Raw genomic sequence first — 13,659 nt, forward strand, 5'->3', positions numbered from 1 at the left:
ATGCAGCCGCCACCATGTGGACCCGAGTCACATGACTTGACTTGGTCACCAACTTGATGACTTGAGATTCAACTTGATATAAAATAAAATAACTTGAGACTGATGAATATAAATGATCTGGCCAGACTTGGACTTGGAGCCTTAAGACTCGACTTTGACTTGAGTGATGAATATAAATGATCTGGCCAGGTAATGATCAGGTTTTGTAATGTTTTGCCACTCATTTTGTGGCAGAGAGTCTGTGTGGATTAGGCTTCACGCAGCCAGAGAAAGTAGCCGCAGCACCTCCCTTTCAACAACAACAACAACACTAAATGCAACAGATTTGCTAGTGAAACGCACGCTTGGGCACTCTGATTGGACCAACAAACTGTCAGTCAACACATACCGGGTGAGCTCGCGAACAGATTGGTGATTTGCTGTACACCGATGGGATCGGATGCAGCGCAAACGTCACAATGTAGGGAGAGAGGATCGCGGTTATAAATAATTATGCAGCTTCTCCCCTAAAAAATTGGTGATCAAAAATATTAAATGTTTACTTTGCAAGCTCACAAGCAATGGGGCAACACTTACTAGCATAAGACAACTGGTCTTTTGGTAGGTAACAATTGCTTGACTTTGATCATTTACTTATGAAGATTGCATTAGGAACTCTTCATCTTCTCCCCCCCCCAAACTCCCGCCAGTGGAGAGTGATTTAAAAATATATATATTGTTGAAACGTTGGCTGTTGCTTTCACACGTTTAAATGCATGTTGGTAAATCTATATTCCATCTAATATACTACAATAATTACTAGCGTTTCATCATTTTATAACCAACTATTTCCTCCCCTGCTCTGACTGAGCGCGATGTTTATAGTGCACGTGAACGTTCGCAAGACTCATCAGGTAGAAGTTCTGTTTATTTAATTGAATGTCCGTTTTCCTTTGTTCCATATTTCCCGGTTTATGTCTGAGATCCGTGTGCCTGCGTCCCACGTCTCTGTCATTAGGAGCCGGCGTGCCTCAGTGCGCTTAGTGCCACGTGGCTTCCTGCTCCACGCTTTGGAGTCAGAAGAACATTTAATCAGAGAAAATGATGGTTCCGTGGTGTTGTAATATCATTAAGTGTGATTAAGATGAATGTACCAAATGGATGTGGAAATGGCCTTTTACATTGTAGAACCAGTTAATTGGTTATAATTGCCAAATTGGGTAATTGTACACCCTGGGGGGTTAAGTGCTTATTATGTCAACCAATCTGATTGAGCTCCTGTTAGACAGATTCCAATTGGTTTATCAAGGGGGAGGGTGTTCGGATAGAACAGCCTTCTGGGTTATTACCTGTTGAGCTCCAGAGGGAGAGTGTTCAGATAGAACAGCCTTCTGGGTTATTACATGTTGAGCTCCAGAGGGAGGGTGTTCGGATAGAACAGCCTTCTGGGTTATTACCTGTTGAGCTCCAGAGGGAGAGTGTTCAGATAGAACAGCCTTCTGGGTTATTACATGTTGAGCTCCAGAGGGATGGTGTTCAGATAGAACAGCCTTCTGGGTTATTACCTGTTGAGCTCCAGATGGAGGGTGATAGAACAGCCTTCTGGATTATTACCTGTTGAGCTCCAGAGGGAGGGTGATAGAACAGCCTTCTGGGTTATTACCTGTTGAGCTCCAGAGGGAGGATGTTTGAATAGAACAGCCTTCTGGGTTATTACCTGTTGAGCTCCAGAGGGAGGGTGATAGAACGGCCTTCTGGGTTATTACCTGTTGAGCTCCAGAGGGAGGGTGATAGAACAGCCTTCTGGGTTATTACCCATCCTATATATTTAGGATCTCTACTTGTATAGTTTGTATCATATGTCAGTTTGACCTTTGGATCACCAAGAACTGTAAATAAAATCTACACTCTGAGGTCATCAACCTGCCTTTCCTTCAGCTGATTTACACTCCGAGGTCATCAACCTGCCTTTCCTTCAGCTGATTTACAATCTGAACACATCAACCTGCCTTTCCTTCAGCTGATTTACACTCTGAGGTCATCAACCTGCCTTTCCTTCAGCTGATTTACACTCTGAGGTCATCAACCTGCCTTTCCTTCAGCTGATTTACACTCTGAGGTCATCAACCTGCCTTTCCTTCAGCTGATTTACACTCTGAGGTCATCAACCTGCCTTTCCTTCAGCTGATTTACACTCTGAGGTCATCAACCTGCCTTTCCTTCAGCTGATTTACACTCTGAGGTCATCAATCTGCCTTTCCTTCAGCTGATTTACAATCTGAACACATCAACCTGCCTTTCTTTCAGCTGATTTACACTCTGAGGTCATCAACCTGCCTTTCCTTCAGCTGATTTACACTCTGAGGTCATCAACCTGCCTTTCCTTCAGCTGATTTACACTCTGAGGTCATCAATCTGCCTTTCCTTCAGCTGATTTACAATCTGAACACATCAACCTGCCTTTCTTTCAGCTGATTTACACTCTGAGGTCATCAACCTGCCTTTCCTTCAGCTGATTTACAGTCTGAACACATCAACCTGCCTTTCCTTCAGCTGATTTACACTCTGAGGTCATCAACCTGCCTTTCCTTCAGCTGATTTACAGTCTGAACACATCAACCTGCCTTTCCTTCAGCTGATTTACAGTCTGAACACATCAACCTGCCTTTCCTTCAGCTGATTTACACTCTGAGGTCATCAACCTGCCTTTCCTTCAGCTGATTTACACTCTGAGGTCATCAACCTGCCTTTCCTTCAGCTGATTTACACTCTGAACACATCAACCTGCCTTTCCTTCAGCTGATTTACAATCTGAGGTCATCAACCTGCCTTTCCTTCAGCTGATTTACACTCTGAGGTCATCAACCTGCCTTTCCTTCAGCTGATTTACAGTCTGAGGTCATCAACCTGCCTTTCCTTCAGCTGATTTACACTCTGAGGTCATCAACCTGCCTTTCCTTCAGCTGATTTACACTCTGAGGTCATCAACCTGCCTTTCTTTCAGCTGATTTACAGTCTGAGGTCATCAACCTGCCTTTCCTTCAGCTGATTTACACTCTGAGGTCATCAACCTGCCTTTCCTTCAGCTGATTTACAGTCTGAGGTCATCAACCTGCCTTTCCTTCAGCTGATTTACACTCTGAGGTCATCAACCTGCCTTTCCTTCAGCTGATTTACACTCTGAGGTCATCAACCTGCCTTTCCTTCAGCTGATTTCATGCCCTTACCACAGCTACAAAGTCCATATTTCTATTCTCTCCTCTAGCCTTGGTGAGATGGGAGGAGAATGCTGGGCTGTTCCACTATAAGACCTGAACATACCTCCTCTCTCTCTCTGTCTCTCTGTCTCTCTCTCTCTCTGTCTCTCTCTCACTCTCTCTCTCCCTCTCTCCCTCACTCTCTCTCTCGCTCTCTCTCTCTTGCTCTCTCTCTCTCGCTCTCTCTCTCTCAGGGGTGAGGTGGGTGGAGACTGCTAGGCTGTTCCAATATAAGACCTGAACCCACCTCTCCTCTCTCTCACCTTCTCTATTCTACTGACTGCAGAACGGAGGCAAAACTGGAGCAGAGGTAAGTCCAAATGGATCCTTTCTAACCTCATATTCGTTATCTTCAGGACCGTACCAGTGTCTACTTGAGAAACAGGGGTTTTCTACCTTCTGTAGTCAAAATGATGAGAAGAAAAGGTGCTAAGTTTGTATTTTCAATTTAGGCTGAATCTCAAACAGAACTTTTAGGACTTGATCACTCGATACGTTTGTTCACGAGTCAATTGAGTCGATCTCAAACGCTAGTTGTCGAGTGATCGAGGACTCCACTGTGCCCTTCGGGAGCGTCTTTATCGAGTGGGCATCCTGTGCTGACTCTCTGCCCTCGGCTGCCTGAAAGAAGAATGAAAACAGAAAATATACATCACATCACAATATTATCTTTACCGATATTATATACATGGTTACACATCACAATATTATCTTTAACCATATTATATACATGGTTACACATCACAATATTATCTTTAACGATATTATATACATGGTTACACATCACAATATTATCTTTAATGATATTATATACATGGTTACACATCACAATATTATCTTTAATGATATTATATACATGGTTACACATCACAATATTATCTTTAACGATATTATATACATGGTTACACATCACAATATTATCTTTAACGATATTATATACATGGTTACACATCACAATATTATCTTTAATGATATTATATACATGGTTACACATCACAATATTATCTTTAACGATATTATATACATGGTTACACATCACAATATTATCTTTAACGATATTATATACATGGTTACACATCACAATATTATCTTTAACGATACTATGTAAATTCTTTGACTAACGTAATGTTGTTTTGCTGGTGCTAATCGGCTGTACCTAGCTTGTTCTCCATGGCAACATGTTAGCGCTAGGCGGCTGTACCTAGCTTGTTCTCCATGGCTATATGTTAGCGCTAGGCGGCTGTACCTAGCTTGTTCTCCATGGCAACATGTTAGCGCTAGGCGGATGTACCTAGCTTGTTCTCCATGGCAACATGTTAGCGCTAGGCGACTGTACCTAGCTTGTTCTCCATGGCAACACGTTAGCGCTAAGCGGCTGTACCTAGCTTGTTCTCCATGGCAACATGTTTTCAGCACTTTTATTTTTATGACAGACCAGAACATGTTTTCTCAAGTCTCTCGTCCCTCTGCAGCAGTGAGAGTTATATGTTTTGTAACATCGAATCACAATAAAATAATTCTACATTGTAGAATAATAGTGAAGACATCAAAACTGTGAAATAACACATATGGAATCATGTAGTAACCAAAAAAATTGTTAAACAAATCAAAATATATTTACATTTTTTGATTCGTCAAATAGCCACCCTTTGCCTTGATGACAGCTTTACACACTCTTGGCATTCTCTCAACCATCTTCACCTGGAATGCTTTTCCAACAGTCTTTGAAGGAAGTATGTTGAAGAATGTTGAATATATTTCCTAGAAGGTTGGTCACCTTGAGGTTCAGCAGTGTGGCCTAACCAGCAATTTCCGTGCTTAGTTTTAGTTAATGAGCATAATGAAGTCAGCCTGTGTTCATTTTCAAAGGGGCGTGTTTCAGGCTGACTGCGTGGCTTGTGGTGCTGGTGAGGGCGTGGCTTGTGGTGCTGGTGAGGGCGTGGCTTGTGGTGCTGGTGAGGGCGTGGCTTGTGGTGCTGGTGAGGGCGTGGCTTGTGGTGCTGGTGAGGGCGTGGCTTGTGGTGCTGGTGGGCGTGGCTTGTGGTGCTGGTGGGCGTGGCATGAGGGTTGGCCCTGTCGTGGAAATATTTTGGCCAATCATATTTCACAAATACTGGAGCATGCGAGTTCAAATAGACTTTTTATTACTTCACAATAAAAGCCGAGCTGCATCATGAATACAACGTCCCACCTGGCCGACATCCAGTGAAATTACAGAATTCAAAACCAGAAATACTCATTATACAAGTGTTATACATCGATTTAAAGATGAACCTCTTTCAGCTAGGGGGCACTATTTTTATGTTTGGAAAAATAACGTTCCCAAAGTAAACGGCCTATTTCTCAGGACCAGATGCTAGAATATGCATATAATTGACGGAGTAGGATAGAAAACACTCTAAAGTTTCCAAAACTGTCAAAATATTGTCTGTGAGTATGACAGAACTGATATTGCAGGCGAAAACCTGAGGAAAATAAAACCAGGAAGTAGCTTCTATTTTGAAAGCTCCATGTTCCATAGTCTGCCTTCGCTCCATTTAAAGGGATATCAAACCGCTTCCTTTTCCTACCGCTTCCTTAAGGTGTCAACAGTCTTTAGACATAGTTTCAGGCTTTTATTTTGAAAAATGAGCGAGAAAGATAACATCGCGTTAGTGGATAGCTGGGTGTTCGCATGAGTTTTGCTTATGCAACAGAGTGAGGCAGCCATTGTCTCCCCCTCTCCTACTGAAAAAGAGACAGTCGCGGTTCATATATTATCGATTCTATATTTTAAAAACAACCTGAGGATTGATTATAAAAAACGTTTGACATGTTTCTGTGGACATTACGGATACTATTTGGAATTTTTGTCTGCGTTGTCGTGACCGCTCGAGCCTGTGGATTTCTGAACATAACGCGCCAAACAAATGGAGGTATTTTGGATATAAAAATAATCTTTATGGAACAAAAGGAACATTTATTGTGTAACTGGGAGTCTCGTGAGTGAAAACATCCGAAGATCATCAAAGGTAAGCGATTCATTTTATTTATTTTCTGATTTTGGCGACCAAGCTACTTTGAAGCTAGGTGTTCATAATGTTTTGTCTAGTGATCGATAAACTTACACAAACGCTTGGATTGCTTTCGCTGTAAAGCATATTTTCAAAATCTGACACGACAGGTGGATTAACAAAAAGCTAAGCTGTATTTTGCTATATTGCACTTGTGATTTCATGAATATAAATATTTTTAGTCTTTTTTTTGAATGTGGCGCTCTGCAATTCAGCGGTTGTTGATGAAAATGATCCCGCTAACGGGATGGGTTGCGTCAAGAAGTTAACTTCTTGTTAATCCAACCACGGTGTAAGATTTCAAAAAGGCTTTTACGGCGAAAGCATACCATGCGATTATCTGAGGACAGGGCCCAGCAGACAAATCATTAAAAACAATTACAAGTCAGAAATACCAATAAAATGTATCACTTACCTTCGATGATCTTCATTGGTTGCACTCACAAGACTCCCATTTACTCAATAAATGTTTATTTTGTTCGATAAAGTTCCTCTTTATATCCAAAACCGCGCTTTGTTCAGTAATCCACAGGCTCAAAGGCAGTCAAAAAATCCGACAAGTATCAGTAAAGTTCGTAGAAACATGTCAAACGATGTTTATAATCAATCCACAGGTTGTTTTTAGTCGTAATACTCAATAATATTTCAACCGGACAAAAGCGTCGTCAATATAAAAGGAAAACAAGAAAGGCTCTCTGTCGTGCATGAAAAACCTCTGGGACACTGCAGTGTCCACTCATTCAGAGTGACCTTACTCCCTCTTTTTTCAGAATACAAGCCTGAAACAATTTCTAAAGACTGTTGACATCTAGTGGAAGCCATAGGAAGTGCAATTTGAGTCATAAGTCAATGGAATCCGTTTGAGTTACGGAAAACTACAAACATAAAAAATCCTACTTCCTGGATGGATTTTTCTCAGGTTTTCGCCTGCCATATCAGTTCTGTTATACTTACAGCCATTATTTTAACAGTTCTGGAAACGTTGGAGTACTTTCTACCCAAACCTACTAATTGTATGCAAATCCTAGCTTCTGGGCCTGAGTAGCAGGCAGTTTACTTTGGCCATGCTTTTCATTCAGAGGTTAACATAGTGATCTTTACCCGAGTGTGGTTAACTTACTTGTTGGGAACTGTAGTATGGCTCATATAGCGAGGATCACTACTATATTCACTTAACTTCATGATAATGAATCAGTCCTTAGTGATTGTTTCCAGGGAAACAGTGATTAATGTGATGATACATTGTGGCCAACAGACAACTGTTTTTAATTTTCATGTTATATCGATATTTTCAAGAGGTGATTGAACTCAAATAGTGATGCATCAAGTTATTATGTTTGTTTTATTCTGACCACCAGTGTTTCATCAAGTTATTCTGTTTGTTTTATTCTTACTACCAGTGATGCATCAAGTTATTCTGTTTGTTTTATTCTTACTACCAGTGATGCATCATGTTATTCTGTTTGCTTTATTCTGACCACCAGTGATGCATCAAGTTATTCTGTTTGTTTTATTCTTACTACTAGTGATGCATCATGTTATTCTGTTTGCTTTATTCTGACTACCAGTGATGCATCAAGTTATTCTGTTTGTTTTATTCTGACCACCAGTGTTTCATCAAGTTATTCTGTTTGTTTTATTCTGACCACTAGTGTTGCATCAAGTTATTCTGTTTGTTTTATTCTGACCACTAGTGTTGCATCAAGTTATTCTGTTTGTTTTATTCTTACTGCCAGTGTTGCATCAAGTTATTCTGTTTGTTTTATTCTGACCACTAGTGATGCATCAAGTTATTCTGTTTGCTTTATTCTGACCACCAGTGACTTCCTAATATGGATCCTTGCTCAAACCAAACTTTGACTCTAGCAGCACTGGGACGGCCCTTCTCCCTGGGAATGCTGTATGACTGTCGCAATGATCACCTCATTCCAGGTAGCACGCTTGCTCACTACTCAGTCAGTCAGTCAGTCAGCCAGTCAGTCAGACATACATACATACATACATACATACATACATACATACATACATATTCACACACAATAAAATCACTGTTAGTGTTTGGTTTGTCTCCTCTGATTACAGGCCTGACGCTGTGGGACGAGGAAGCACTCGGAAGGGACATCATTACGACAGACGAGCCTTTCACCGACTTCAAAGTCATCACATCTGATTCTACAGCTGACAAATACTCTGTGTTAAATGTGAACGGCTCTCTCAAAACAAGCTGTTTGGCAGGGCTGGTTAAGGTGGAGGGATCAGCAAAGTATTTGAAAGATGTTAAAGAGTCTCAGAATCAGGCGAGAGTCACACTTTGGTACACCACTACTAAGAAAAACACTCAACTGTCCATGAACCACCTTGGGCAGGAACACATTAAGTACAAGGAGGTTTTTAGGGAAGGCATAGCTACACATGTGGTCACAGGTATACTTTACGGAGCAAATGCTTTCTTTGTGTTCGATCGTGAGGTCTCAAGTGACGAGGACCGTAAAGACATTGAGGGAAGCTTTAAAGTGACGCTTAATAGCATTCCCTATGTTTCTATTGGGGGTGAGAGTGATTTAGACAAGAAGAACACTTCTGAAACTACAACTGACAAGTTCTCTTGTAGATTCCATGGGGACGTTCTCCTGGAAAACAATCCTGTATCTTTTCAAGATGCCATGGACACCTACAAAACCTTGCCTCAGAAGGTAGGTGAGGGGGTTCCTGTGCAAGTGAATCTACTTCCGTTAAAAGAATTGGACTCAACCGCCACCCAGATGGTTTGTCAGATCAGTGGAAGCTTAGTTGACCAATGGCAGACTGTGCTGGAAGACCTCAGTGAGCTGGAGATGAGATGCAACGACGCAATGAGAAGCAAGCCAGTAAAATACTTCAAGGAAATTGATGCCAAAGTGAAAACCTTTAAAAAACTGTGTTTCACAGAGCATTTGAAGACTACTTTGGCAGACCTCCTTCCGTCTATTAGAGGGGGAGAAAAGGAAGAGAGGGTGTTGTATGAATTCTTGACAAAGCAGCAAGAGTTCCGTTTCAACAGCAACATCCTCAGTGAATGTATGGATCGCATTGAGAGAGAGATCAATGTGGTTGATCGATTCCTAAGCATGATTACAGAGGACTACAGTCAGACGTGTTCCACCAAGATAGTCACATCGAAGAAGGAACTTGACAAAGAGGTTTTGAACTCAAAGGTGAAGCGTGTTGTATGTTTCACTTTCACCTCTCTGGGGTGTGAGGACTCTGTCTTGTCAGCTTTGGATTCCCCAAGCTCTGAGAACACACAAGCCTTAGTTCCAGTTAAACCTGATCTGACAAGATGGTACCATTCTGATAATGTATTTGATGACATGGACAAGCAAGCTGGACTTTTCAAAGATTTTGCCGAAGCTAACAAAGAGGACACACAAACACGTTTTCTCTTGGCCTCCATTCCCAACAAGGAACAAGAAGGAGCCAGCATTTACCTTTATGAGAATGGATCCATAAGAAACGAGCATTGGGAACCTCCATCTAAACTTGAGAAGCCAACAGCATGTGACAGAACTCACAACAGTGTGGAGTTGGAGTTGCTCCCTCCTGATAGGGGAGCCCATGACGTCACCCACTACCTGATAGAATACTGTATTAATGAGAAAGATGGATGGAGCAGCGAGAAGACGTCTGAATCTGACGCAGCCTACACAGTGTCTGGACTGCTTCTCAGTACAGGGTACAAGTTCAAATACAGAGCCGTGTGTTCAGCCGGCCTTGGTCCAGGCAGCGAGGTTAGTGACATCATCAAAACCTTGCCTTCATGCCCTCCCAGTAAGCCTGAAATCAAAGCCTACTCCACTGAGCTCATGGTATGCTGTCCAACGCCGTCTGTGATTGGACAAGGGGTCAAGATTCAGAACTATGTGCTAGAACACAAAGAGGTGCCCACAGAGGAGAGTGAGGAGGAGGCAGAGTGGTTGAAGAGGACTTCCAAAGACAACGTCTGCATCATCGCCGGACTGCAGTCCCTCACAAAATACACAGTGAGAGTCAGATACGACTGTGGTGAAGCTGGAATCAGCAAGTGGAGCTCACCAGTCGTCATCGCCACTCTCTCAAAGACCGCACGATTGGCTGACGGTGTAAAAGAAAAGAGTGAACTGAAGCACCCTGGCTCGCCGTCTGTTTATGAGATCCCCATGGAAACGATACCGCCGGTGGATGAAGTAGCCAGGCTTAGGTTTGGAGAGCAGAGTTCCAGGACCAGGAGGACAATCTATCTGGTGGGAGACAAAGACCAGGTAATGGAGCTGATGATCAACTACATCCTGGGAGTTCAGTGGGAGAATGGGTTCCGCTTCAAGCTACCCCAAGATGACGAGGTATCTACAATGATATATGAAATCAATTACCAGGATGGATTTCGGATCCCCTTCTCTCTCACCATTATCTATGACAGGCAAGACAAGTGTAGATCATTAGATTTGGGCCAGATCAGGGTCAATGCTCTGTGCTCTGTGTGCGATGCGGCTGAGTTTAGGGATCTAGACTCTGAAGATTGTAAAGAAATGAAGAGATGGGAGAAGAGAAGGAAGATGCTGAACCTGTTGACACATGCAGATGGAAGGCAACTCTTTAAACACATCGACCCTGAGGACATTCCAGTTCACTTCAAGTTCAATCTGTCAGCGTTTACAGACCATGCCAGGAGAAGCCACGCTGATGGTGACGGAGCCATGATGACGAGGAGTCGCCATGACGTGATGAGGGGAATCCGTGACAAGATGAGGGAAATGAGGTGTCACCATGACATGATGAAGGAGATGAGGGATCCCCATTACATGATGTGGATGATGAGGAGAAGCATTGATGATGAGGGCGATGACCATGGGGATGGTGATGGTGACGATGATGGTGACGATGATGACCATCCTCAGTTTGAGAAGACGTTCTGGGATGCAGATATGGGCAGTATGAAGAGGTTTTTCAAGACCTTGTTGAAAATGGAGAGTTCATGTTCCCTCAAAGACCTGATTGGTTGAATACAGTGTGTTTCTTTATTTAACAGGCCAACCTCATCTTGTTTTTATCTTGGTGTCCATAAGGCCAACCTCATCTTGTTATCATCTTGGTGTCCATAAGGCCAACCTCATCTTGTTATCATCTTGGTGTCCATAAGGCCAACCTCATCTTGTTATCATCTTGGTGTCCATAAAGCCAACCTCATCTTGTTATCATCTTGGTGTCCATAAGGTCAACCTCATCTTGTTATCATCTTGGTGCCCATAAGGTCAACCTCATCTTATTATCATCTTGGTGCCCATAAGGTCAACCTCATCTTGTTATCATCTTGGTGCCCATAAGGTCAACCTCGTCTTGTTATCATCTTGGTGCCCCTAAGGTCAACCTCATCTTGTTATCATCTTGGTGCCCATAAGGTCAACCTCATCTTGTTATCATCTTGGTGTCCATAAGGTCAACCTCATCTTGTTATCATCTTGATGCCCATAAGGTCAACCTCATCTTGTTATCATCTTGGTGTCCATAAGGTCAACCTTATATTGTTATCATCTTGGTGCCCATAAGGTCAACCTCATCTTGTTATAATTTTGGTGTCCATAAGGTCAACCTCATCTTGTTATCATCTTGGTGTCCATAAGGTCAACCTCATCTTGTTATCATCTTGGTGCCCATAAGGTCAACCTCAACTTGTTATCATCTTGGTGCCCATAAGGTCAACCTCATCTTGTTATAATTTTGGTGTCCATAAGGTCAACCTCATCTTGGTGCCCATAAGGTCAACCTCATCTTGTTATCATCTTGGTGTTCATAAGGTCAACCTCATCTTGTTATCATCTTGGTGCCCATAAGGTCAACCTCATCTTGTTATCATCTTGGTGCCCATAATGTCAACCTAATCTTGTTATCATCTTGGTTCCCGTAAGGTCAACCTCATCTTGTTATCATCTTGGTGCCCATAAGGTCAACCTCACCTTGTTATAATCTTGGTGTCCATAAGGTCAACCTCATCTTGTTATCATCTTGGTGTCCATAAGGTCAACCTCATCTTGTTATCATCTTGGTGCCCATAATGTCAACCTCATCTTGTTATCATCTTGGTTCCCGTAAGGTCAACCTCATCTTGTTATCATCTTGGTGCCCATAAGGTCAACCTCAACTTGTTATCATCTTGGTGCCCATAAGGTCAACCTCATCTTGTTATCATTTTGGTGTCCATAAGGTCAACCTCATCTTGGTGTCCATAAGGTCAACCTCATCTTGTTATCATCTTGGTGCCCATAAGGTCAACCTCATCTTGTTATCATCTTGGTGCCCATAAGGTCAACCTCGTCTTGTTATCATCTTGGTGTCCATAAGGCAGAGACAAGACCTCTCCACTTTTGATGGTCTAAAGCCTATTGGCCCTTCATTTCCTTTAGTTTCCCATTACTATTCTACTGTTCTCCCCAGATGTTTTGGAATGTCCTCTACTGTTCTCCCCAGTTGTTTTGGGATGTCCTCTACTGTTCTACTTTTCTCCCCAGTTGTTTTGGCATGTTCTCTACTGTCCTACTGTTCTCCCCAGATGTTTTAGACAGAGGGAACCATAAGTGTTGTTCTGATCTTGTGAGTTATATTGACAATATGTTTTCATTTAAAACACGTAAACTCACTTTCTCCCTGTCTGACTACAACTCCTTCCTGAGCTCCAGGACATATCATGTGTTTTATAGTGATAGTATGTCTGTTCTACAACTCCTTCCTGAGCTTCAGGACATATCCTGTGTTTAATAGTGTGAACGAGACATCTGCTTCAAAATAATAATTAACCTAAAAAGTCATGCAAAATAATGTTATATTATAACTAATAAATCAACAAAACTTTCATATCTGTTGTCTTTTTTTTCCATGTTCCACCTGTTTCTGAGGTTTCTATTTTAAATGTTTCAAAATAATACATTCAATAATATGTTAATGACAGAGATAATGAATGTGATCAGATTATACAGATTATATTATTACATTATGGACATCAGTCTATTATAACCCTGCAGTTCTCTGTTTTCACCACTAGAGGGAGGAAGTGTAATCAGTCTATAATAACCATGCAGTACTCTGTTGTCACCACTAGAGGGAGGACATGTCATCAGTCTATTATAACCCTGCAGTTCTCTGTTTTCACCACTAGGGGGAGGATGTGTCATCAGTCTATATTAACCCTGCAGTTCTCTGTTTTCACCACTAGAGGGAGGAAGTGTCATCAGTCTATAATAACCATGCAGTACTCTGTTGTCACCACTAGAGGGAGGACATGTCATCAGTCTATTATAACCCTGCAGTTCTCTGTTTTCACCACTAGGGGGAGGATGTGTCATCAGTCTATATTAACCCTG

The 13,659-nt window shown here is 42.1% G+C and overlaps 1 protein-coding gene across 1 annotated transcript; it reads left to right on the top strand.

The window, feature by feature from the left end:
- Nucleotides 1-7,930: 7,930 nt before the first annotated feature.
- On the top strand, nt 7,931-11,307 carry LOC139419359 (uncharacterized). Its single transcript, XM_071169298.1, has 2 exons — nt 7,931-8,221; nt 8,372-11,307. The coding sequence occupies exons 1-2, from the start codon at nt 8,122-8,124 to the stop codon at nt 11,305-11,307; spliced, it is 3,036 nt and encodes a 1,011-aa protein (XP_071025399.1). The 5' UTR covers nt 7,931-8,121.
- The last annotated feature ends 2,352 nt before the right edge of the window (nt 11,308-13,659 follow it).

The sequence above is a fragment of the Oncorhynchus clarkii genome, chromosome 10 (genome assembly GCF_045791955.1).
Source record: "Oncorhynchus clarkii lewisi isolate Uvic-CL-2024 chromosome 10, UVic_Ocla_1.0, whole genome shotgun sequence".
In the NCBI taxonomy this organism is placed as follows: Eukaryota; Metazoa; Chordata; class Actinopteri; order Salmoniformes; family Salmonidae; genus Oncorhynchus; species Oncorhynchus clarkii.

What these genes read in the sequence shown, in the direction of transcription:
- LOC139419359 (XM_071169298.1), top strand. Translation starts at nt 8,122, where the DNA reads ATGGATCCTTGCTCAAACCAAACTTTGACTCTAGCAGCACTGGGACGG. An exon ending in CAATGATCACCTCATTCCAG is followed by an intron (nt 8,222 to 8,371) that starts GTAGCACGCTTG and finishes CTCTGATTACAG; the next exon opens with GCCTGACGCTGTGGGACGAG.